The sequence below is a fragment of the Vulpes lagopus genome, unplaced genomic scaffold, assembly GCF_018345385.1.
Source record: "Vulpes lagopus strain Blue_001 unplaced genomic scaffold, ASM1834538v1 ctg179, whole genome shotgun sequence".
Classification (NCBI taxonomy): domain Eukaryota; kingdom Metazoa; phylum Chordata; class Mammalia; order Carnivora; family Canidae; genus Vulpes; species Vulpes lagopus.
In genome coordinates, this window is record NW_024570644.1 from 29,341 (window position 1) to 56,326 (window position 26,986).

A 26,986-nucleotide genomic window follows, 5' to 3' on the forward strand; every position below is an offset into this window, starting at 1 on the left:
GATGGTTAAGTGACTGCCTTCAGCTCAGGTCATGATCTCCAGGCCCTGGGATCAAGCCCTATGTCGGTCCCCACGTAAGGCTTTTGGCTCAGCGAGGAGTCTGCTTCTCTCTCTGCTTCTGTGTTTCCCTCTGCCTCTTCCTCCCGCTTAGGCCCTCTCTCTGTCTCTCTCTCAAATCAATAAAATGTCAAAAAAAAAAATGTTAAGGTAGGACTAAACTATGGTTTCAAACTGGTGCCTCCATGAGGAAGTTTCTTGAAGGGCCATCGGAGGGATCTGCTGGATGGTCTGCCCAGCCCCCTTCTCTGGGAATCACCATGTTTCTGCTGCAGCTCCCTGCTCCATCTGCCACAGAATCACGACCCAGGCAGGACCAATCAGAGCCTCTCTTTCTGCATTGTGGATGGCCCAGTAAGCCAGAGATGTAGGAGGGGAACAGACAAAGTCAGCCCATAAACAAAAAAAGGACTGGAGAAAATGGGCAGAGAAAAACAGAAAACTGCCTGGATTCCCTGATCCTTTCCTTTCTTTCAGACTTCCCTTTTATTTGCTTAAGCCAGCTCATGGTGACTCTCATCACTTTCAACCAAATAAACCAGAGTTACTCAGAGATGGAAAGCAGGATGGTAGGCAAATAGATGAGGTTTTATTGTAGGGCTCACATTTTTATTGGATTTTGTTATGTGCTGAATTGGACTCCCCTCCACCCAAAAAAAAGTCTGTTATAGTCCTAATTCCAGTGTCTGTGAATGTGACCTTATTTGGAAATAGGGTCTTTGCAAATATCAAGTTAAGATGAAGTCATTAGGTTGGGTTCCAACCCAATATAACTATTGTCCTTATAAAAAGAGAAGAGACACAGACATAAATGGGGTGAATGCCATGTGGCAAGATGGCAGAGGTCAAAGTGCTGCATCTGCAAGCCAAGGAAGGACAAGGATTATTAGCAGACCACCAGAAGCTCTGAAGAAGCAAGGGATAATTCTTTTATGGGCTTCTGAGGGAGCCCTGCAAACACCTTGATTTTGTACTTCTAGCCTCCAGAAGCATAAGACAATATATTTCTGTTATTGTATGTCACCCACTTTATGGTTGTTTGTTACAGCAATCTGAGGAAACAAATATAGGCTTCCAATAAGGTTCTGAATTCTCTATTTTTAAATTTACATTACTTAGAAATTTCATGTATAGAAAACATTTTATTCACGGTAAAGCTGCATAAATGAAATCTTGATTTAATTTATAATTTCCCAGTTAATTTGACTTATACATATGTATTGTATAACTACTTATAGTAACTTCTGCTAAACAGTATGTCTCCCTGTTAATAAAATAAATATTTCATTTTTCCATTTTGGTTAAAAGTCACTTTTCATTTTCAGACTCTTCAAGTACAGGATTAAGTACATATTTAGTACATATTTTATTTAATGGTTTTCTTGCAAAATCCAGCATCTCAGCAAAAGCTGGGCTAGCATTTCAAATTGACCATAATTTAAGACATAAGAGGTATAGTTACAAGAATACAATGGAGCCTAAAAATATTTTTATTCTGAAAAGCTTCAGAATACCATTTGAAATTTTTGCAATAAAAGCAAGTTAACAACCTAGTATTTAAAATAAATTTTTTTTCTAGAAAAGTTTCAGGAGACATGATTCCCCCCACAGCTGACAACACCATGACCAAACATATGTAGTGTTAATGCTTATAACTGGCACTGGTCTAATGGTTGCATTTTTAAAATTTTATTGCACACTTGCAGGTGGCCAGATAATTTTTTTTATGATAGACATAGGGAAAGAGAGAGAGAGGCAGAGACACAGGCAGAGGGATAAACGGGCTCCATGCCAGGAGCCCGATGTGGGACTCAATCCCGGGACTCCAGGATCACACCCTGGGCCAAAGGCAGGTGCTAAACCACTGAGCCACCTAGGGATCTCCGGCCAGATAATTTTTTATCTGTGACCACATTTTTCTAGAGATATTTCCAATAAAAGTACATTAGAGTTATAGTGAACTTTTCAGTTTTCAAAGAGCCTTAAAATACATGATCCCACTTAGCTACAAAATTGCAATTTTAAATAGAAGAAGGTAGATATTATCATCTCTGTTATACTGATGAAGAGATAGATGCTAGGAAATCTGTCCTAGGTCATATAACTAGTAAAAGTTAAAACCAGGTCTTCTAACTCCAAATCTAAGATGTGGTTTTCACGATATGAGGCTGTCTATCTAATTCAGATACAAGGGTCAGGTGATTGCAGGTGGGTTTTTAACTGCTGGCCTCCCAGCTTCATAAGAAAAATACAGTGAGGTATTTTTAACTCATTTTTTCCCCCAAAGAGCTAGCAGATGCTTTTCTTATCTGGACATGATTTCCTTCCAGAAATCACTAAAGAAATTGAAGACACAACCATTGTTTGGCTTCTTGATGCTTGTGTTTCAGAGGTGTTTGCCTGAGAGAGGGCCAATCCTGACTCTGAGAGACAGTGGATCTGTGCCCAAGGAATGGGTCCTTCTCAAGAGGTGATAAAGGAGTGGCAAGAATTATAATGGAAAGCCTCATAAACCTCCTCCTCTCTTTTCTGTCCTCATGAGACAAACTAAAGAGTGGACAAGACTTACAAAATCACATGAGCTACTTCTTTCCAGACTCTTTCTTTCTAGATGTGGAAAGTACACAGAACATTCCAGAATAAGAAAGGTGGAACTTATGATGTAAATTTTTGCCCAGTGCTAGGTCTACTTAGGATCAAAATGAGAAGCTCCTGGACCTCTGGCCATGATCCCTTGTCACCTGATAGATTCATTTCCAAAGCACCTTGAGGGTCAAGAGGCTAAATTATAGGAATGTTATACATTTTGATGTTTAAATCATCATTTTCCCCTCCCTGAAAGTATCACAGGCTGCCTCAGAGCTTAGCTTCAAATCTCACATTGCATGGACCACCAAGATTAAGAACATTCCCACTTCACTGCCCACTGAAGGCCAGGGGATTTCTTTTTAGCCTCTTGCACACAGACCCTCTGAGCTCACAGCTGTCAAGGGGCTAAAAGAACAGTGATGGCACTCTCATTAGCTCCTGGCCAGTCCAGATCTCAGGACCTAAAGGAAGGGATGAAGAGACTTTGCTGCCTCTTCTATCACCCAGTCACATATCATGTTATCTAGGGAGTAGAGAAAGAACCATCGAGACCTAAGCAAGAATCATTATTTACAAAGGCAATAGAGATTCATAATATTATTCTGGTAACAACACATGGTGAGCATTACAGGTAAGTTTTGTAAACTGGTGGTGTGTACAAAACCTCTCAAGTAGCTTTTTCTTAAAAAAAAAAAAAAAGACAACAAAAAACCCATCATACCACTTATCTGATGAGGAAACTAAAACTCCTACTACTATCAGAAATATGCTTAGGGAAACAAGTATGAAGTCTTATTAGAAGAGGCACAGTCCAGAATGGGTCGTTAGCAGAGGCAATTCCATGAGCAAAGATTTATAGAGGAAAAGAAAGTAAGAATTACAAAAATAAAGCTGAAAAGAACACTAGGTTAAATGGAATTCAGTCTCCCCATTTTATAGATGTAGAAATTGAGGTTCCTAGAGAAATGCATAGAATATATTTAACATTTTATATAAAAAATAATGTGTGCTGTGAAATACTACTTAGCAAAAAAACAGAAAACAACAACAAAAACTACATGCAAAGACACTGAAGACTCTCACAAGCCTAATGCTAAATGAAAGAAGGCAGAAGCAAAAGTAAACACGCTGGAAGATTCGATGTATACAATCTTTTGGAACAGGCAAAACTGATCAAAGATGAAAACCACTGAAGGGTGGTTGACTTGGGTCAGGGATGGGTCCTAGGGAGGTATTGAGTGAGAAAGTTTTGGGTTAGAGCTTTCTGGGGAGATAGAAATGTTCTAATTTGTGGTACGATATGGGTCATGTGGTATTTCTATTTGTCAAAACCATACAGCTAAGATTTATGCCTTCCAGTGCATGTAAATTTTATCTAAAAAAAAAAAAAAGCTATAAAAGAATAACAGTCTCTCAGTGGTGGCATGGACAGTGATTGAAATAAGGCAAAATGACAATGGCAGCATGCTAATATTGACGTGGATACGGTGGGGATACAGCATGCTCTTATGTTTGCTCTGAATATTGCTAAACTTTTTCTACAAAAGATCTTGAAAGGTGACCATGCCTGAGTAAGGGGACGTTCATTCGTGTCTGGGAGTGTGTGAGCTCCTGGTCTGCTTTAGACCCTTTTCCTTTCCTGAGTTTCATCAATGTTTGCAGCCACATTCTAGACCCTCTTCCCATACAGCCTGTTACCCACTCTAGAATGCAAAATAGAGTGTCTCATGACAAGCAGGGGCTTGTGTCAAGCAATGATGCCAGCAGTTAAGGTATCACAGTTAGGAGATCTCGCCAGGACCAGGATCAGCTGACACCCCAGAGCTGATAGCAAGCAGAACCAGAGGAGGTCTGCAGAGGCCCAAGACTGATTAAATCCTTTAACAAGAGGGAGGATTTTTGCAGCAAACTGTCAGACTCTTCAGACGTGACCCCTCTATGTCTGACTGCTGAAGACAGGCAGCTGCCGCTGAAGGCCCTACCCCAATAGATCTCTGAACAGAACTGAGATCCTTCACTGCTTGAACATAGAAGCAGTAAGTGTCTGAGAGCTGACCCGGAGCAGATCGAGGCCATATCTCAACTGTGTTGAGATACAGATTGACTTAGTCTTTGGTTTGCTAACTTCCTACACCCTCTGTTATCTTGTCTGTTGTGGGGCTTGTCTTATGTTCTGCTGTGTGCCATGTAAGAAGCCAAGCTTAATCACATGGTGAAATGTCACTGAGTTTGGAATCCTGAACCTGCTTTGTAATTGTGATTAATTTTATTTGAATAAAGCAGACATTGTGGAAAGACACAAGTTGTGTATGCACTTTGTAGTGTGCCCATGACAACCAACCTTCCAGAGGAAAAGAGGGAACCTGAGGGGAGGTGAGGGGAAGCAAGCCTGCAGGAGCCCACCCAAAGCCTCTGCACAGGGTCTCTGAAAAGATTCAAGCCATTGGCAGCAGTGCAGCTGGCAGGAGGCAAATTGCCAGGAAATGCTTTCCAGTGCCCTGTGGTTTGTACCCTTGAGAAATATCCCTTCTGGTTTGCTACCCCTGAGGTAGCCAAATAGCTTTCAAGAATGAGACTGCTTCACTTTTACATAGCAAAAAAGGGAAAAAAAAAACTAAAAAAGGCATGTAATGAGGGTACTTGGGTGGCTCAGTTGGTTTAGTGTCTGCCTTCAACTCGGGTCATGATCCCAGGGTACTGGGATCAAGTCCCACGTGGGGCTCCCTGGTCAGCAAGGAGTCTGCTTCTGCCTCTACCCCTCCCCCTGGCTTGGGCTCACTCTTTCATGCTCTTTCTCAAAATAAATAAATAAATAAATAAATAAATAAATAATAAATAAATAAATAAATATCTTTTTTTAAAAAAGATAAATATCTTTTTTTAAAAAAAGATATTTAATGAGATTGCCCCATAAACACAACTGTTAGATAGGCAAAAATACATTTTATTTATTTATTTATTTATTTATTTATTTATTTATTTATTCATTCATTCTTGAGAGACAAGGAGAGAAAGAGTCAGAGACATAGGCAGAGGGAGAAGCAGGCTGCATGCAGGGAGCCTGATGTGGGACTCAATCCCAGGACCCTGGCCGGGATCATGCCCTGACCAAAGGCAGACGCTCAACTGCTAAGCCACCCAGGTGTCCCCATTTTATTCATTTATTTATCTTTATTTTTTAAGTTAGAGACAGAGGGTGCTTGCCCACGCAGGCAGAGAATGGGAGGGACAGAAGGAGGGAGAGAATCTCCACATGGAGCTTGGAGCCCATTGTGGCTCATCTCACAACCCCAGGATCATGACGTGAGCAGAAATCAAAAGTCAATGATTTAACCAACTGAGCCATCCAGGTGCCCTTGCAAAAAAACATTTCTAATCATTATATTTTTTACCTAGTTTTTAAATTTTAGTCTCAGATCTTAATTTCTTAATTCTTAAATTAGAATCTGTATAATATAAAATATCAAAAGAAATATTATCAGCATTTATTTGCAGATACTGTTAAATTTCCTAGTGAATCTCCAACACATCAATTCACATCAACCTAAAGAAAAAAGTTACATAAAAGAGGGCATAAGTAGTAAGTTATTAGCGAGTTAAATTTTTCATTTATTTCATACACACCACAAAAATATTTTTAGGGGCACCTGGGTTGCTCCTAAAGGAGTATTGTTACTCCTAAGTAACAGTAGTTGAGTGTCTGCTTTTGGCTCAGGTAGTGACTCCAGGGCCCTGGGTTCGAGTTCCACATCAGGATCCCTGTAAGGAGCTGCTTCTCCCTCTGCGTATGTCTCTGCCTCTCTGTGTCTCTCATGAATAAGTAATAAAATCTTTATTAAAAAATATATATATATTTTAACATCACAATAAAATCAGATACACTAGGCCCATTATGGGAGTTTAAAAGAACAAACAAATTAAATGGGTTAAGGGTCCTTTGCCTGTTTAGGCTAAAAGCTATGCCTTGTGGAATGATCTCGAAGTGCTTCTGTGAATTACCTCACAAGATGACTGAGGAGATCCATAAAAATACACCCTGTAATTGCATACAATATGACTACAAAAGTACTCTGATAGCACTTGACCCTTTGTTATTAAAATCCTCATCCATTAGCAGTTACTTTTATTGCATAACACCAACAGGTCTTGTAAAACACACATTTATAAGAACCACAACAGCATTACTAAAGATCACACTTCAGCTTTGTAATAATTCTACAGTGGACAGAGCTGAGCTGTGAAACCACAGGTCTAAAAGCATCATATCTGATCAGAGAACCTAAGACAAAGTCACAAATGCCATCCCAAATTTTGGTATGAGCATTCCATCACAACTTAAACTAACTAACACATGCTCTTTAAAAATTAACATCCATTGCCTTATTTGAATTATAAATACCTCAAAAGTTATTTATAAGGTTACCTCTAATTGGGAATATTTGTTGATGAGCCGAAGGAAGCCTGCTTTCTTCCTGATATGAACCTAAGGAAAATTTCAGAATCCTTTCTCCTCTGATCACAAGATAAAAGAAATAAAACCCAAGAGACCTGAGGTTCTCCTTAACTTAAAACACAATCAGGAGTTTATCAAACTAAAAAAGTAACACTGAACACCCATTTGAAAGATGCACACACATATATTCATAAAACAAATACAAGGCGATGCACAACTTTGACATTAATTTCAAGTTTGATGAGACAAATATGTTTTTCCCAGAGGCAAAGGAAAATGTAGGCCTTAAAACTGCATTATTCATATTGGTGTAACTAAATCATACTAAAGGTTGGCATTTTTCTTCTAGAGCTATACTTTTGATAACCGATATCTCTAAGACAGATATAAATTAGGTTAAGCTGATTAAATAGTGTACTACTTGATTCATAACTTCTAAAATCATTAAAAATTGGTACAGAGCTTTTGAGGAATTTCCAGACACTCAGGTTACAACAAAAATAGTAATTACGATTTTAAAAGTAATAACTCTTTCCTTAGGATTGACACTCTGTTTACTTACAGACTGTCCATTTATCCCCCGGGGGTCTTCCATTGAAGACTTTTTCTTCTGAATTATATATGGGCTATTAGCTACACACTTCTTCAAAGGGTTCCAACACCCTTGCACCTGTGAAGAATAGAGCATCAAGCAGCCATATTAATTGTGTAGCATGAAATCAAGAGCTGGTCTTTGCATCTGCAGCTTTCCATTTAAGCAAATGTATACATGTATACACAAGTCAAGAATGCTTACCTTCACCGAATGAATCTTTAAAATAAATATTACAGGTTTACTGTTTATCACAATTTACATGAGCCAAATGTGGCCAAATTATAGCTCAGTGTGTCCGCTGTCAGCAGCTGCAGCCCAAGAAAAAAAAGAATGGAGAGGCCAGCTAGAGGGCTTTCCACACACATTATTTTTGAGCCAACAGTACAAGAGCTTTTTTTTTTCTTTTTGAATTCAGTTTCTCCAAGCTATTTATCAACGTCAATTGTACCATAATGCAAAGAGGAAATAGTAACAAAGAGATATGACTGTAGTCTGAGCAGAGGATAAAAGAGAAAATCTAGAGTTGAGTGTTTTACCCTCAGGGCAAGGATATTATTATACTATTTCTTAGCGAGTTTACATTAGGTCACAGTTTCACGGCTGATCAATTCTGAACCTTCAGAGACTCAACACCTTTGAGAAGAATGGGCTTTGGAGATGTTTCAAGACGTGGACAATAAATGCAGTATGCTGAAATACCTTCTGCAGTTAGCTATCTTCAAAAGAAAAAAAGAAAAGAAAGAAAGAAAGAAAGAAAGAAAGAAAGAAAGAAAGAAAGAAAGAAAGAAAGAAAGAAAACGTAATTATCTGCCTGCCCATTCTTATTTCCTAACTTTCTGAATTAGTTTTCATGCTCATGCTCAAATGAGGAACCCAAAACAGACTCTCGGGTTCTCTAACTTGGGCTTGGCAACTAAAACACTCTTCTACGTGCCTTGCATCAACTCTAATACAGATATTTAAATATCATGGAATTTTAAGAAAGAAAAGAATAGACATGATCTTAATATCACCCGAGACAAAATTATGAAGACAGAGTATGTAGTGGTCTTCTCTCTCTCTCTCTCTCTCTCTCTCTCTCTCTCTCTCTCTCTTTAAGAGACAGAGAGAGTGCACATGAGAGGCTGTGGGGAGAGGTAGAGAGAGAATTTTAAGCAAGTTCCATGACCAGCACAGAGCTAACATGGGGATCCACCTCACAACCTGAGACCATGACCAGAGCCAAAACCAAGAGTCAGACACTTCACTGACAGAGCCACCCAGGGGTCTCGAGTATATAGTCATCTAACTTTGGTATCACTTTTTGTAAAAGTACTTGAACTTCTGAGTGTCAGTCAGCATGATAGGAAAACCACTGCACTAGAAGTCATGAGACCTGAATTCAGGTTCTGGCTCTGCCACTAACCAGTTGAATGACCTGAGGTAAATAATTTATCCCTCTGAGCCTCAAGTTTTATTATCTGTGAAATTGGAGATTTCAACTGGATGATATCCTACAGGGTTGTATTTTATATGCATAATTTAATGAATGTATGTTTATACATATAATCTTCAGGTAAAAGATCCCAAGCTTGGACCATTTGGGATGTAATTTTGAAATGCTGGAGTCATTCTCATTATGTTTGTTTCACTCACAACTATATCAGTGCTGGAAAATATATGCCTTATCCACTGTCAACACAAAGGTGATGTTTCTTGGACAACATAATACTCATAAATAACTCCCCAAATTTTGAGAATCCTTATGAGAGCATGGTGTTTTTGTAATGTTGCCAGAAACAATGTTATAATTTCAGATTATGAGTAAATAAAAATCCTGTGGATGTATCTATGGTCTGCTAAACCAAGAAAATACAATGATTACATTTACTCTATTTCAAATTGCTCAGAATCTCAGAACTGAATCTTAAAATGCACCCCATCCTGGCTTTTAGAGGATTCCCTGCTTAATCAAGGAAGAGATATTATAGAAATTAGACTTTCTTCATTGCTTGAGTTATTCTCTTGAGGCACATTAACTTTTCTAGGCGATAAGGCAACTTTTTAAAATAATAATAATAATCCTGCCTTACATTGGTCAAACACTTTACAGTTTACAAAGTGCTTTCACATGAACTGCCCACAGTGCACCTATATGTGGGGAGACAAAGTCCAGTCTCATTCCTCACAGAAGGGAGCAGGCCCAAGACAAAGCCCCCTCTGATTTCCCCTAAACTCCCATCCTCTCCATACCTGTCCTGAGAACATGTTTCAATCAAAATCTGTATATTTGATATTCCAGGATTATTTCCCATGTGTTTCTTTTCCATATTGCCATATTGAACTTACTGAACAGTTTAAGGTATTAAGAATGGTCAGGTTACATGAGCATGAAAGGTATTTCATTTGTAATTTTATTTCTCTGAAGATGAAACTGTTCTGTACCAAATGCTGTATTTGTTATTGTTTCCTGGGCTAAAAAGAAAATACTGAGCTTATTGAGAAGTCAAAAGAGTCAGCATTCATCTACTTCAGATAGATGTCTCCATTGAGAAAGACTACCACTCAAAAATCAAAAAATCACAGAGAGCCATGGACTTTATTTACAAATCCTCCACTGCTTGCTAAATCAGCATAGTTGTTTCCAGATTTCTACATGTCAATCCAAACCATGCAATAGATGCCATGACTGGGTCTACTGATATTTAGGAGCCTGGCTTTAGTAAACCCTTAATTCCCTTGCTGGAGTTGATCTTTCATGGTTTATAAATAAGCTTGCCCCCATTATAGCACTTACTTAATGGGAGTGTAATTATTTCTCTACCTGTCTCCCCTACTAGACTGTAGCTCCATGAGGGCTAGGCCCATGCCTTATTCTCTTATTCAAGGCACATACGGCACTCATTAAATATTCTGAATGAATGAATTGAATGAGTGTTATCAATACGTGGCAATATTTTAATACATGCAATCTCAGAGCCAGAATTAGGTGTGCAGTTAAATGGTGGTACTAATATTCAATCAGCTTTAAAAGTATCCATCAAATTTCTGGTCCTAAACATTTGTTCCAAGTATCTAAGAAACAGGCTCAAGCAAAAACACATTACTTAATTCATATCTATTTACCTATCTACCTATTTACCTACTTACTGCTCACATAGAGAGTAGCTAGTCATAAAACTGTTTACACCTACACATAAACACATAAAGAGTACTCAGAGGTGAAATTCTCAGGGACTTTGTTTAAACCAAGGAGTGGTTTCCCCAGAAAAGAAAGAATAGAGGAATGTTTAAGGAAGGCTATTCTAGATACAGAATGGTGAGGGCAGTTACACACAGATGGAAGGATCAGTGGATTGATATTTGTTTTAGGAGATTTGTGGGGCACTAGAGGCAGGTGTTTTGGCATCAGAAGTCTCCCTACAAGGACAGGGCACTATGAGTCTGGTGGCAGTTGGAAACCCATTCACACAGCCACCTCCAGCACTCACCTTGCCTAAGCAGGGTGCATTTGCCACAAAAGGCCAGATCCTTTACTTACTCACTCCTGAGTCAACTATTATGGCACCCTCCCTAAGAAGGGTAGGTAGACTTGTACAACATGGAAGGCCATTGCTCTGTCAGCCACTGAAGTGTAAGTTCCCTGATAAAAAGACAAAGGACCAAGAGACAGCCTGGATTTCTGCTGGCCAACTTCATCATTCTAGAGTCATTTATCCACTCTGAGCATAGAGGAAAAGCCTGAAAGCCTCTTCCTGAAATGTGTTTCAACAACTCCTTAAGTAGGAAGAAAAGATCAACTGGACAAAATGCTGGGAAACAGTTGCACAGCTGGGCACATATTTAAATGATTCAACTCTTCCTATTCACTAGCTGCATGAGGCCACCTGAGAAAAATGCTCTCTTAGGACAGGCAGTGGTACAATCAGCCCCTTCCAAGGCCACCACAGCTCACAGAAGACAGGAGACAGGCTAGGGGCACTCACAGCTCAGGACAGTGTTGCACTCACAGGCCCAGGCCAGATGCTAGCCCAGGCATGTGGTGTTGAGCAGAATCATGTAGGTGGTTCTTCTCAACAAGAGGGACAGCACGAGGCATGCTGGACAAGAAGGAAATAAAGAGTACTGGCTCTGTTTTGGTCTTTCCAACGTCTGAGGGAACTATGCCTCCTTTGGTCCAACTGCCTGGACTGTTGATACACTACCACCAAAAAGCTAATTTTGTTAGGTGGACTCGACACAGGATTCAGGAAGCTTTAGGAACTTCCTTTATATTTGCCACTCTTGGGGGAGTGGGGTATGAAGAGACTAAAGTTAGTAAACAGATGATAACAAATAAATATTAGACATACACACTGATAAAAACAGGCTCTGTAGAAAGCATCAAATTGAGACTACAATCTGACAAATATTGCAATCATACGAAATTTCCTTGGGGGCCCAAGTGCATTATGAAATTGGGCACCCAGTGAGGACATTATATCTCTAGAGTTCAGTGATACTTGGCATATTTTAGGACCTCTGGCAACCAGCAAGCATATTAATTTTTAAAATACTGAATAGTTCTAAATACAGAAACTTTAATGCATGTGAGATGAAAAATCTATTCTGTATATTCCTGCTATAATTTAAACTTTCCCTGGGATGCCAATTTTTCTCCCCATGTCTATGAACAGCACTTGCTGTTTTTTTTTTTTAATTTTTTTTTCTTTTGTTATTTCTTTATGATAGTCACAGAGAGAGAGAGAGGCAGAGACACAGGCAGAGGGAGAAGCAGGCTCCATGCACCGGGAGCCTGACGTGGGATTCGATCCCGGGTCTCCAGGATCGCGCCCTGGGCCAAAGGCAGGCGCCAAACCGCTGCGCCACCCAGGGATCCCAGCACTTGCTGTTTAAGAGAAAAATGCTCAGTAGCTCTGAACTTAAAATTTCCTGGGTTGAGTAAAATCTATATTCACTCTGCATAGTTGCTTCCTATTCATTTCTACCCATCAGCCAAAGCCAGGTGGTTGATAAAATAAGCAATAGCACCTCATCTTACATGTAAACATTATCTTGCTTTCTTTTTATCTTAGTTCTGGCTCATCACAAACTTCCTGGCTATTGTTAAAACAAAATATTGGGAGAAGTTAACTTGGCATAAGTGTATAAATTATGGAGGCATGAAACAGATAAAGGAGCTAGTTAGGCAGGGTTGTAGGACATAACTAGAAGGAAGAAAAATAAGATAGAGACTAATATGATTGAGAAGAAAATATTTTCAAATATTTTATACATCATCTACATATTTTTTTACATCTTCTATATTTTAATTTTTCCTGCTGGTTTTGAGAAATGGATTATATTTTAGATGACACACAAATCACCTCTAATGAACCAGAGACTCATCAGACACTGTTAATAACTTCTGGCTCCTTGGATGAAAGAGTATTTTCATTACAACACACCATCACTTTAATCTTTGCTTTCTCACCAAGTGTTGAGTTTTCTAACATTCCTGAGAAGCAGAAGGAAACTCGTGGTTGAACATTGCTTTATAGAAAAGAAAAGAGCTATTCTGAAGTATGTCCCCAGAAGACTACAACTACAGATTGAATAAACATATCAAATCAAGGGGTCTTTAAGAAAATTTACAAACAGAAGCCTGCAGTGAAATGAACCACTGGATGAATGTCCTCCAGGGACCTACTCTACTCACTATTCCACGGTTCCCAAAGCCACAGGATGCTGTGTGGCACTGTCACCTCTTCTTTGCTTTACTCACCTTCCCAGGAAATTTGGTTATATCAAGGAAAATATTGATTGGGTATACTCAGGTGAATGAGATTCAGAAACTAGACACTCAATGAGCTTTCAGATTGTTCCCAACCACTGAAACCATTAATGGAAAAACAAGTTCAGCTCTACACTGGCGAAAGTCTTCTACAGCTAGAGGTAAAGTTTCTATAGAAATAAATGTCTACAAAAATTTGCTTTTATAGCTGTTCCACTGATTTACTGATAGTAATGTTTTAAAGTTTTAAGTGTGAAGCCTATCTATTCATTACAGAATTTCCATACAAATATGACCAGATTTCTCCTTCCACCATATGCAACTTCCTTCTAATATCAGATGAAGAATAGAAGGCAAGGGGACAATCAAAAGAGCTGACACTAACAAGGAAAATTAATAGCATGTGTTTATTCAGTAAAGTTCAATTCGAACTATATTTTCAAGAGCAGTAGACCTATACAGTATTTTAATGCAGCACTTACGTATGAACAATATTGAGAAAACTCTGAAGAAACATACCATAATCCCATCAACCCAACTTACTCTTATAAAAGTATAATCGTAGTGAATCATCATGCTTGTATTTCTCCAGTTTCTCTTAACATTGTTCCATAATCATTTTATGGTCTACATTTATCATTTTTTTATTTTATTATTTATTTATTTATTTATTTATTTATTTATTTATTTATTTATTCAGAGAGAGAGAGAGAGGCAGAGACACAGGCAGAGGGAAAAGCAGGCTCCATGCAGGGAGCCTGACGTGGGACTAGATCCTGGATCTCCAGGATCACACCCAGGCTGCAGGCAGTGCTAAGCCACTGTGCCACTGGGGCTGCCCTACATTTATCATTTTTAAATGTAATTTATATTCCCATGTAATTTGTATTCCATCAGGGCAATAATCCCATAAAGTGGGACATTGGTTTGTTTGTTTTTCACTTTTGCACTATAGCACCTAACACTTTAAGATCTGCATTCATCAAGTTCTTTCCCTACTTTTAAATGCTTTAAGGATAAATTCTAGATTGCAATTAAAGGACCAAAAGGTATGATAGTTGAGAGCAGTAATTCTTAGAAAGTGAGGTCAAATTCCCTTATTCATATTTCTCTTACAAAGAACATTGGCCCTAGTAGAAGGATGAAATATGAAAGTCATATCTTGATATTCCAATGAAATTGCTACCTCAGAACCTATAATCTTTTTTTTAGGTTTTTTTTTAAGATTTTATTTATTTATTCATTCATGAGAGACACACACACACACATAGAGAGAGAGAGAGAGAGAGGCAGAGACACAGGCAGAGCGAGAAGCAGTCTCCATGCAGGAAGCCTGACATGGGACTCGATCCCAGGTCCCCAGGATCAGGCCCTGGGCTGAAGGCGGCGCTAAACCGCTGAACTACCCGGGCTCACAGGACCTATAATCTTGATAGCATTTGTGAATCTTCCTATATCATAGGTTACTAATTTTTTTTTCATAGAAGAATTTTTTAATACCAAAAAACATGCCTGGACATTTGAAAGCCTCAACTAAATCACTGATGTGAATCATCACCATGCTGATAAAAGTATGCATGGTTATCACACACTAGTCATTTGCTCTTTCTTCCACTCAACACTGCTCTTTGAATAGAATCTGCTCTCCTGGACTCAAGATGAAAAGTCAAACCTCATTCCAGTAAACATGGGATGTTTTAATACCATCCTGATCATTTTTTCTCCTTCTTTCAGCAAGGTGAATCACCAAGCCACATGACTCATTGGGTTGAGTGTGACAGCCATTGTCATAAAATACTTCATACTCAAGCATAGAAATAGTAAATGTTTCCCATTAATTATAATTGGTGGAACACCTGTGAGGGATTTAAAGAACAGTGGTGTGTGGTAGTGTATTGCTTGAGAACCACAGGCGTATAAATCTCATATGTAATGGACAAATGCAGGCATCCAAGAGAAAAGAACCTAAAACATAATCACAAGTAAGAAATCTATCTAACATTTCACCAGGCTGGTATATTAATTCTGTTGCATCTACTGGATGTAGGGTACGGTCAGTCCTCTACAGATGTAGTTTATAATATAGTGTATCCTAGAAATAGTTTCTCAGCCTACAGAGACTATAGTTTCAGTTTTAAAATAACAAGGTCTAGAATAACTGGAGCAAACTACACTGGTACCATTCAGTGGTTATGTTTTCTGCTCTCTAAATGAACTAAATAACTATAACTAAACGACGAATTTTCTCACTTTATTCAAAAGACAAGGAGGAGATATGAAACATCAACTCCCTTACTTTTATGTAGAAAGATCTAACATCAAATACCTCCTAAGAGGTTAAAAATAAACCACAAAAACTCACCCATAGGGATAGAAAGCAGAATAGTGGTTGCCTGGAACCAGAGCCCAAGATGGGGTGGGGGTATGGAGAGTGGTTGATGGACTATAAAGAGCCATGAGGGAACTTCTGGAGTGCTAGAAGTGCTGTATCTTGACTGTAGTGGTGATATGGGTGAACATGATTATCAAAACTCATTGAATCAGGCAGCCTGGGTGGCTCAGCAGTTTAGCACCGTCTTCAGCTCAGGGCATGATCCTGGAGATCCTGGAGACCCTGGAGACCCTGGAGACCCAGGATCAAGTCCCACGTCAGGTTTCCTGCAGGGGGCCTGCTTCTTCCTCTGCCTGTGTCTCTGCCTCTCTCTCTCTCTCTCTGTGTCTCTCAAATCTTAAAAAACAAACAAACAAACAAAAAAAACCTCATTGAACCATACACTTAATAAAGTTGATTTTTTAAAAATGTGCTACAATTCACATTTTTTATCAGTTAGCAACCTCTTTTTTCCAGGACCATCAAGGAAGCAACATTCTGGTAATATAATAGTCATTGCTCCTCCAAATCAAACATGACATTAGTGCTGATCTTTGTCTAACCACTTATCCACTAACACTCCTTTCTAATGCAGGTGACAGTCACTCCTGCTTGAGTAAATTATATGGGTCCGACAATTAATAATCTTCATTTTTAGGTGTAAAAGTGAAAACGGGCTTTAAAACATCTCCTTGGTTTAAGAGATGAAGATTAAAAGGGACACTATGTTCTTTAGTATTATGGCTCATTTGGCATGTCAATAATTGATATGAACCTGAAGGCTTTAAATCCTAAATTAGAATGTGGAATGGTGGTCAGGTTTTCAGTAATACCCTGAGTCAGATTCATAAAGTACTTGCTCTGTGCTTAGCCTACAAAAAAAAGTTCAGCTGTCAAAATTAAAAAGCAGGTTTATTTCTTTTTTTTTTTTAAGATTTATTTATTTATTTATTCAGAGAGAGAGAGAGAAGCAGAGACACAGGCAGAGGGAGAAGCAGGCTCCATGCAGGAAGCCTGATGCAGGACTTGATCTCGGGTCCCCAGGATCACAGAGCTAAACCGCTGTGCCTCCGGGGCTGCCCAGCAGGTTTATTTCTAAAAAAAAAAAAAAAAAAAAAAGTGGAAAGATTTATGTCTCCAATTCTTATGCCATTTCTGCTAAAATCTGAAGGCAATTTTAGCCATGGATATAGACATAGACTTCAATGTCCAGCTCATTAGGGAACATATTTAGTTCAGGGGACCCAAGTTCATCATTAGACTTTAGAATTAATGCAGATCACACGTGCCAGTTTAGGAGAAACTAGAGAACACACACCTCCCTGCTCCACTCCAACACTACTCACTTACCCTTGACAATCACAACTCAAATTTAGCAAAGCTATTTCCTCATTTCGTGGATGCTGACTCTTACTTTTACTTGCTTCTAGACCAGAGTAAGGATTGCTTGATGGAATAAGATTGCCCGGCTCCAGTCTCAGCAGCCAAAACACCGAAAACAAAGACAGTCATGGAGAAAGCATTAAGCGGTCAAAAAAGAGGTACTGACTCAGGGTTTCATGAATTTCACTCTTTCCTTAAAATCAGAGGATGACTTCCATTAGAGTCAAACTAGAAAAGCTTCAGAAATCTGCCTCCTCTCAATTCCACGGGCAAACAATGGGTGACATAACGTACAGGGAAATCCAGAGTACAAGATGTTGTGATGGGGCCACAGAAGCTGTGGAATCCAAACTCCGAGAGAGGATGGGAATCACCTAAAACATCCAATGGCCAGTCTCCTTCTGCAGGAACACTTCTGGGGACAGAGATCACCAGCTTGGCAAGTCACTTGCTCCACAACTGGAAGGTTTAACTTTTAGGAGGTTTTCCCATAGAGTGAACCGAAATAGACCCAGTAAAACCCCTTCTCTAGGATCAGTTTCTCTTCTTCACCGACACAAACATTTTCCAATACCCTCCTATACAAAATGTTCTCAAAACATTTAAAGTTAATAATATCCCTCAAAGGCTTTCCTTTCTAGGCCCCAAATGTGTTTTTAAAAATGAATTACCTTTCTGATTTCTCTCCATAGAACATGTCTGCTGGCCAGTGGTCCCTGGATTCCAACACCACTGGCATTGACTGAGCTTAGGAACACTCCAACTCTTCTGCAAATGACCTCTTTTCAAGATATAATCCTTCTAGTCTATAGTTGCAGAACTGACTCATCCCTGTGAAATTCTCATTTTGTTAGTTTCTGCCTGTCAATCAAGCTCACTCAGATTCTCTTTGACTCAGGATTCTGCAAGCCAATGACTGATGTATCCATTCCAGCTTTGTGTGGATGCATCACATGCCATATATCATATGCCAACCTAAAAACCATTACTTTAGGGGTGCCTGGGTGGCTCAGTCAACTAAGCATCTGCTTTTGGCTCAGGACATGATCCCAAGGGCCTGGGATCGAGCCCCATATTTGGGCTCCCTGCTCAGAGGAGAGTCTGCTTCTCCCTCCCTCTCTCCCTCTGCCTCTCACCCTGCTTGCTCATGCTCTCTCTCTCTCTCTCTCTCAAATAAATAAATAAAATCTTTTTTAAAAAATAAAACAATAAAAACCACTACTTTAGCTTTCTACTTTAAAGTTACTGATAGGCACGTGGATGGCTCAGTCGGTTAAGTGTCTGCCTTCTGCTCAGGTCATAATCCTAGGGTGCTGGGATCCACCCCACTTGCATTCAGCTCTCTGTTCAGCAGGGAGTCTGCTTCTCCCTCTGCCACTCCCTGTGCTCACCCACTCATGTCCTCTCCAAAAAAATAAATAAAATCTTTAAAAAAATATTGATAAAGGGGAGAAAGCCAAAAACAGAGCTAGTCCTGATGAGTCAAAGGGTGAAAAAGGCTACTGAAGGCTTAGGGTAGGAGGGTAAGGATTGGAAACCCTGACACTTATAAACTCTGTGATCTTAGAAAAATTAATCTTTTGGGGCCTGTTTCTTCATCTATACAATGACATTAATATCATCTAATAGGATAGAAATTACTGAAAATGCATCCTACACATAGTACATGTTCAGTAAATTTGAGTTGAGCAAATGATAAGCATTTTGTGAAGGATGAAAGGTCATAAGACTATAATCCAATATGCTTAGCTGTCTCTAGTCTTTACATTAAAAAATTATGATGTAGGTCAACTGCTTAAGGACAATCGGACACTTTTAGAAGCTGCATTTTGGGTCACTAAGATGACAATTAGTAAAACAATCTGTTACCATAGTGTTCCTCTCTTCAATTATCTTTTGTGAACACTATTTTTTTAATAGGGGAAATAATCCTACTAAAAGATTTTTTTCATAGTTCCTATTTTGTGACTAGTCTTAATTAGCACAGTCCTCTCCCTGCTTTCCAAGGGCTTTTCTTTTTTTTTTTTTTTAATTTTTATTTATTTATGATAGTCACAGAGAGACAGAGAGAGGCAGAGGGAGAAGCAGGCTCCATGCACCGGGAGCCCGACGTGGGATTCGATCCCGGGTCTCCAGGATCGCGCCCTGGGCCAAAGGCAGGCGCCAAACCGCTGCGCCACCCAGGGATCCCCCAAGGGCTTTTCTTTACATGTTCCAAACTGTGAAACTTGTTAGACTGTGCTCTCTCCCAAAGCAGAGAACAGTCTGATTTCGTCTAATTCGGATGATAGACATCCAAGTCTTTTCCAACCTGGCCCCAGCTACCATCCCTGCACATCTCTCCTGCATCACAAGTCTCTCCTGCTCCCCTGCAGCTATCCCTGGCTGCTCCTAGATGCCCTTGATGCCAACAAATATCTGTCTGAAGGACGCACCTTTCACCCGGACTCCTCCATAGCTTTCAAGGCTCATCCAGTCCTTTCCCCCAGGAAGCCTTGTGCACTTGTGATTTCACCCATCAGAGTACTAGTCACATCAGGTCACAATTGTCCACCACACTGCGCCTTCAGGGCACAAACCATTTTTATCCATGAAACAAGATGCTTGGTACATGGCACCTTTCCCAGCGTTGGCTGAATGAACCGCTCAAGAGTTTGAGACACAGGACACATGGGGCCTCTGACCAGGATGGAAGAATGCCTTCCTTGTTCTGCAGGGACATCCTGCTTCTACATCTTTCCTCCACTTCTCACTCATATTTGGGTTCCTGTTCGCTGAGTAGATACTTGCCACCCATTCTTTTGAATATATAATTAATCCACACTTCTTTACAGGCTTGAGACCTTTTCCCACTCAAAATTTTTTTTAAAGTTTTATTTATTTATTTATGGTAGACATGGAGAGAGAGAGAGAGGCAGAGACACAGGCAGAGGGAGAAGCAGGCTCCACGCAGGGAGCCCGACGTGGGACTTGATCCCAGGACTCCAGGATCGCGCCCTGGGCCAAAGGCAGGCACCAAACCACTAAGCCACCCAGGGATCCCCCCACCCAAATTTTTTAAAGAGGCTTTGAGGCTCATGGAATGACTAATGTAGCGAGCGCTCATCAGTGTGGCTACCAGACCAAAAAACGTCGGGTGGGCCTTAACATAAAGAAAATTATAAAAATTGTTTCTCCTGTATGCATGATTCCCACCTCCCTCCCCTCTCCCTGCCAAACTCGCCGAAGGTAAAGCACAGATCCTGTTTATTTTTGCTTGCTTTCTTAATTATTCCTAGAAATAATGAGTCCCCGTTGTTGGCCTCCCCCCCACCCCCTATCCATCTGCTACTTCTTTCTTCCGACTGGCCTCCTTGGTGTGGCCCAACCAACTCACTTTCAGCCAGAGTAAGGAATTCCAGGGGCTAGGTAGACGCTAAATATAAATATCTGGTTTTTGCCCCAAGGGCTCCCCAAACGGTTCCCATTACTGGGGCTTCCAGCGCAAGCACACGTCCAAGACAGCAATCACAACATCAAATAGGGCCAAGATGACCCCCCTCCGTCCCCCGACGTCCCAATCCGTCACCACCTCCCGGAAGGAAAACAAACGGGCCCCAGACACATCCCTCCACGTGCAGCGGGCGCCCCAAGGCCGCCGGGCACAGCCACGCGCGGCGCCCCCGCTGCGCGCGCCGCCGCCCTTCCAGGTGTCCGGGCGCACCTGGCGGCGGGGCCCGCGCCGTGGGGGGGGGGGCGAGGTGGGGGTGCGGTGCGGGTGGGGGCGCCAGCGGGGCGCGGGCGGGGGCCGGAGGTGGGGCGCGGGGCGCGGGGCCGGTGGCGGGGCCGGTGGCGGGCGCCCGGCCCGGCGGCTGGACTTACTCGGGTCGCCACTGCGGCCGCGGGGCGCGGGGCCGAGGAACCGGTTCTTCCCGAGACAAACCGAAAATGGGTAACGGAGAGGCCTGGGCAGCGCCAGGAGGGGTTCGGTCTCTGTGTTTCGGGCAGACACTGCTCTGGCTTCCAGAAATTCGAGCCAGCGGTGGCTTTTTTCCCTCCTTTCTCTCCTCCCTGACGCGCGTGTGCCTCGGGCCGGAGGGGCGCCCTTTGCGTGGCTCGCAGCGGCCCCGCACCCCGGCCGCCCCCGCAGCCGCGTCCCCCTCCCTGGGCCCGGACTCCCCTCCGCGCGGGAGCCGAGCCTGGGCCTGCTGCCCGCGCCCCGCGGGGTGTCCGGGGCTCCTCGGCCTTGCAGTGTTTAACGGGGGTGGGGGGGGTGGGGGGGGTGGCCTGTCAACATGCGGGAGTTAGGTCTGCTCCAGGTGGCCCAGAGGGGAGGAGAGGCAGAGTGACAAGGTGTGTGTGTGTGTGGGTGTGAGTGAGTGTGTTTTCCTGCTGGGGTAGGGAGGATTTAATGGAATAAGCAGTGAGACTGAAACTTATTAAGACATCTGGGATTCAAATAAGTTTATAAGTGGTCTTAAAGGTATGTCCTCCAACTCACGGAAACTGAGACAAAGAGTGGTAAGTGGATTACCCAAAATCGTTCAGCCCGCACTGCACTTTCTGTCCCATCTTGGCCCAGGATCCTTTCTACTAATTTTTTTTTTTTTTTTTTTTTTTTTTTACTTTTTTTTGCATCGAGGAACCCTTTGGGAGGGTAAGGGGAAGTTTCTGTAACCTCAAAATCCCTCTGTATCTGTGAGTTCATAGGGGGCTAGAGCCAACCTGGATTCAACCTGTGAAGTATTTAGGCATTGGATGAAGCATCCCTCACAGGCCTGTAATCTGAGATGCTCCTTCTTTGGGAACTTCCTCTTACTTGATTAGGGAATCCAATCACAGGCACTGAAAGATATGCAAATGATTTGATGATTTGTTCTTATAAGGACTCCTGCTGCTCCAGAGCATTTCGGTGTTTGCAGTTCTCTCTCCCTCTCAAATAAAATGCCTTCCCCTTCCTCGCTCAATGATGCACATTTTAAAAAATCCAAAATAATTGTTCTCGCATAGTTTAGAACAGAACTGCATGCTCCATAAGTAAACTCTAATGGCCATCAAAGTGGAAATATCAGGGAGTTTGACTCATGAAGAGTATGAAGCTGGAGCTCAAGTTTATGACTTCTAGATTATATTTCCCCGGACATACTACTTGTACTTATCTAGGTTAAATCTCATTTGCTATTTCCTTACCATGTTTTTGGCAGGTAGCTGATAGTACTTTTGTTGACTTTTGGTTTATAATTGCAAATTACTATTAACATTTTAATAAAATTGATTCCATTTTGTGAGTTCTGGCATCTTGTAAAAATAAAACGAAACAGGTAGAAAGCCCAGAATAAGAGAGTGTGGATTCATTGAAAAGATAGAACATGAAGGGTTTATCCTATAAAAGCATAGATTGTGGGCTGAGGCCATTTAGATGAAACAGTCAGCTCTCTATTGGCCAATAATAAGCCTGAACAACAGTACCAGAGGTAGCTGTAAAGATAATTTTCAAACTGCCTTGCTTTGCATGCCAAACCAAGTACCATCTAAGTGCCAAAATTAGTGCCAAAGGAGTAGTGGAAAGGAGAAAACAAACAATCCACTGTTTGTTTGATAAGCATAAAATATTTATAGTGAGGAAAATTATGTTTCCAACATTGTAATTGTCTTTATTTCTTAACATGTAACAAGAGGCACTGAAGAGCTGTTTTTGATAATGAAAACCTAATGTGTCCTTGAATATTAGATATTCAGAGAGCTGAATTGCTGATTAGGGTTGACTTCTTCTGTTTCTGTTTTTGTCTATTTTTTCTTTGTTTTGTTTTATTCTTTGCCTCCATGTGGTTTCTCTCCAAACACCAGACATTTTGTTTGCTTGCTTTGTTTTGCTAGAGTATTCTATTTTATCAAACAAACGTTTGATAGCTTAAGCTATCCTTGAAGGAACAAAACTTAAAATTGCTTTATGCACCATTTAAGCCAGTACTTTTATATCACATTAAATCTATATATTAACTAAATCATAGCTCCAAACCAGTATGTTTATGGTGAGCATGAAAGGGGGGGTGGGGGAATCCCAATAGATAAATTTTATCACTCACTTTCCAGAATGCACAGCGCCCTGACAAACTAATGGCCATTTCACTCTGAAATCCTTGTCCCTGGATTTCATTTTTTAATTTGCTTGAAGATCCTGAAACAAATGCCTAGCTCAATAATTTGCCTAAACTTAACATGACATAGATATTTCCTTTCAGAGCCTAGAATTTATTTATATATGCAAAAAAAAATTCAAATCATGTCACAATCAGCTAAGGAAGCTACTGCATTAGCTGGGGCAAAATGTTTGCTGGAGCGAGAAAGGAGTTATTCCTGGGTGTACGTGTATAACATGATCCCTGTGGTGACTGCAGGGTGACCACTTGTAGCAATTTCTAATCTTTGAAGTTGCGTAAAATTTTGTTAGCAGTCTCAAGTCATTAATTCAATGGGTTTGGGTGTCAGTCCAGCAACACGGGGAATTCTCGGGCACCATCAGATCTATGGAGGCAAAACACACCATGCAGGTACCTGCACTCTGCACCGATGGAACTGGATTGCCAGCGAGAAGAGGCGCGGGGGAGGGGGGGGTGGTGGTGAAAGTATGTAGAAAACTAAGTGTGAGCTAGAAACGCTCATCAAACCGTTTGCTTTTTTACCCTTCAAGAAGTTTTGTGCATGTGGCTTACAAGTTATCCACACCGTGGATAACTCATTTGAGGGAAGAACTGAGCTGGGAAGCTTGAGAAGAGAGACAGACAGACAGACGGAGAGAGACAGTCTGGGGTCCCGCGCAGGGGAGGAGGAGCGGGGGCTGTGGCAACCGGGAGGAAGCGCAAGACCAAAGACCATGAAACGACGTGAGCCGGGTTCAGAGAGTTAAGCAAAATTCACCTCGGGCAGGAGGTTTTTCTTGGTCGATTTCGTCCGCAGTCTACGGAAGTCTGGGAAGTCGAGCTGCTCTCGTAAGGCTCGTCTGGGTCCTCCGCGCCGGCACGTTCTGATGCTCCCGGAGAAGCCCCGAGCCTCCGGGGAGCGGGTCACCGCGTGCAGGCGCGCCCGCCGCTCCCGCTCCGCCTGGGGCATCTGCAATTCGATTTCAGGCCCTTTTCCCCCCCCGGCATTTTTGCGAGTGTGTGTGTGTGTGTGTGTGTGTGTGTGTGTGTAGGGGGGACTACTTGAGAGGGGGGGAAAACTATATAAGAAATTCGAGAACAGACTGTGGGATGCAGAATTGCACACGTGGTCCTGCAAATGGGATAGGAGGGTGGGGGAGGTGGGGAGAGAAGAAGTGAAACTAGAAATTATATGGTACGGCTTTAGGATTCGAGTCCCCCTTATTCTTTACCAATATATATTGTGTTTGGTTCTCCACAGCTGCACTTATCCAATAAAAGGAGAAGAGGGAAGAGAGTGGCCCGAATAGAGACGTGTCTACGGACATAAATGTACAAGCAGCTCACCGGCGGGGATTTTTGCGGAAGGACCTCAGAGATGCCGTTTCCCGGGCTGTTTGGAAATAGACGCAGATTATTTCCCCCCAAAGATTATGAACAGTTCTTTTGTCCAAATCCAAGATGCAATAATGCATAGGCTCCCTAAAACGGGGCATTCAAATTTTAGTTGTTTAGAGATGTCTGAAGTCCTCAAGAATTAGAGAAGTAAAGATGAAAAGACATCTTTTTTAGGATCTGTTTTGGGCAGCTTAACAGGTAGGCAGATACCCGAAAGAGCTGTTTACTTCAGAATACGCCTTCTAGTTGCTAAGAGTCCATATCATTCTAAAACAAAATCAAAAGACAAACTGTCAGTGTGTATGCATCATTTGACAAAATCGAACACAAATTTCCTTTGGAAAGGGAAAATAGATCAAAGTACTACCGCTGATATTTCAATCAAGTCTAGATTGAAGAAAAAAAGTATTCCCTCCATAAGAACTGTTCAGTTTTGCTTTTCTAACATGTCTTGAGTCTTTTCTAACATGTCTTGAGTTAAACAAAACATGTTAACAAGATTGTAATGAAAACTCTTCGTGATGTAAACATCCAAAGAAATTCTAGATTGATTATATTCTGGGACCGCAAAGATTTTATTACTAGATATCACTTGAAGCAGTGGAACCAGAGGCCGAAAGCCTTAGGACTCTAACTGGGTGGTTGAGATTTTTAGAGGACTACTTCCCAATTAAAAAAAAAAAAAAAACCCTCATAAAATGTAAATGCAAGAAGTCGAGCAGAATTTTATTTTTCCAAGATTAAAATACGTGTTTAGTCGGTTTGGAAGGCCCATTGCCAATTCACCGAATATCGGAATAAAACACAAGAGCAAGTGCCAAATACCTGTGGTTTATGTAAACTACATAAAATCACGGGTTTTTTATATTTAGATGGATAATAGACGGATATAAAATGATAGATAAAAATCAGTTGTTATGGCTTGTGGATTTCCATGCGCTTATTAATTTTCCTAAGTTTCATATTTTTTCATTCGCTAACACTTGTCCAATATAAGCTTCTGAAACTGCAGCAAGCATCCTCTCCTTACTTCACTTCTCAGAAGTCCATGGGAAAAGACAGCCAGAGATGCTTCTAAGTGAAGCGCGTCCTTGCTGCTTGACCCCCGGAAGCAGCGAGAGGGGTTTGGCTATCTCCTCCAGGATGCTGGGTGTGAGGGGTGGAGGCGAGAGGACCTCTCCTGCCGCCCCTCGTCCCACCTCTTTAGGCAGCTTTGCAGGACGCCCCTCTAGCACCGTACTTGGGGTGCGAGGAAGGAAAGGGGAGCGGGTTGGGGCGGGAGCGGTGGGGGTGGGGGCATGTTACCACGCCTCGGTGAGGAAGGCTGATCCGGAAAGCCCTCCGGGACTGCTGGGTCCCCCGGAGGGCTGGTGGCCCTGCGCTAGGGCCCGCGGGTGGGGCGGGTGTCTCCGCGGCGGTGCCCCCCCCACCCCCGCCGGCGGTGGCTCTGGCCGCCTGCGCACCCGCTGCAGCGGCGAGCGGCCGGGGCTGGGAAACCCGCTCCCTCCCAGGCGGCCCTATTACCAGCAGCTGCTTCTGCTTAGCCCCGCGAGGATCAGTTTGCCCCAACCCACGGCCTCTCCCTCGCGTCCCTCCCTCCCCTTCCCCGCCTCCCCCCTCCCCCCAGCTCCGCAGCGACCCGGGCTAGTTCCCGCAGCGGCGCAGTCACGCACGCGGGTTCTGAGCTCCAGACTGGGGGGCCCTGGGACTGGGGGAGGGAGCCCGAGGAATGAACCAGAAAGACCCGGAGGCTTTGAACCCCCCCAGGGAGGTTGGAGGAAGGCTGTGGGCGGTGAGATTAGGAGGCCAGAGGCGCGAGGGGCGCTGGGCTCGGCTTGCCGCAGGCCGGGGCCCCTACACCCGCGCCGAGGAAGCAGTCGGAGGCCTGGGCGGGAGAGACGGCGCCTGTAGCGTCGGGGAGACTGGAACCGCGAGGAGCGCGCGGGGCCCCGGGGGCTCGGGTAGAGCTGCCCTCGGCGGCGCTGGAGAGTGCGCGCGGGGACCGGGGCCACCGCATCCACGCGCTGCATTTCCCAGCTCGGGCTAGAAATAGTCCCCGGGAAGGGACAAGGCTGCAGGCGCGCACAGAAGCCTTCGATGGCAACTGGGCCCGGGGAGCCGACGGTGCCGGGGAGGCAGCGGTGGGCGCGGGGCACCGGGCTCGCTTCGGCTGCTCGGGTGGGCTGGATTCGGTCTCTGCCCCGAGCGCCCAGTGGCAGCGGGCCCCGGGCGGGAGTCCTCCGCCGAGGGCTGCCCGGGCCGTGGCCCC

At 42.5% G+C, this 26,986-nt stretch overlaps 1 protein-coding gene across 1 annotated transcript in view; it reads right to left on the minus strand.

Annotated features, from left to right (window-relative positions):
• Positions 1–24,310, minus strand: part of LOC121483831 — a gene marked incomplete at its 3' end in the record, with an annotated part of 38,078 nt that extends 13,768 nt beyond the window's left edge. The window contains 2 exon segments of the mRNA XM_041742354.1: positions 7,662–7,769; positions 24,098–24,310. Of these exon segments, the coding sequence (XP_041598288.1) occupies positions 7,662–7,769; positions 24,098–24,289 (300 nt within the window).
• Positions 24,311–26,986: the final 2,676 nt, after the last annotated feature.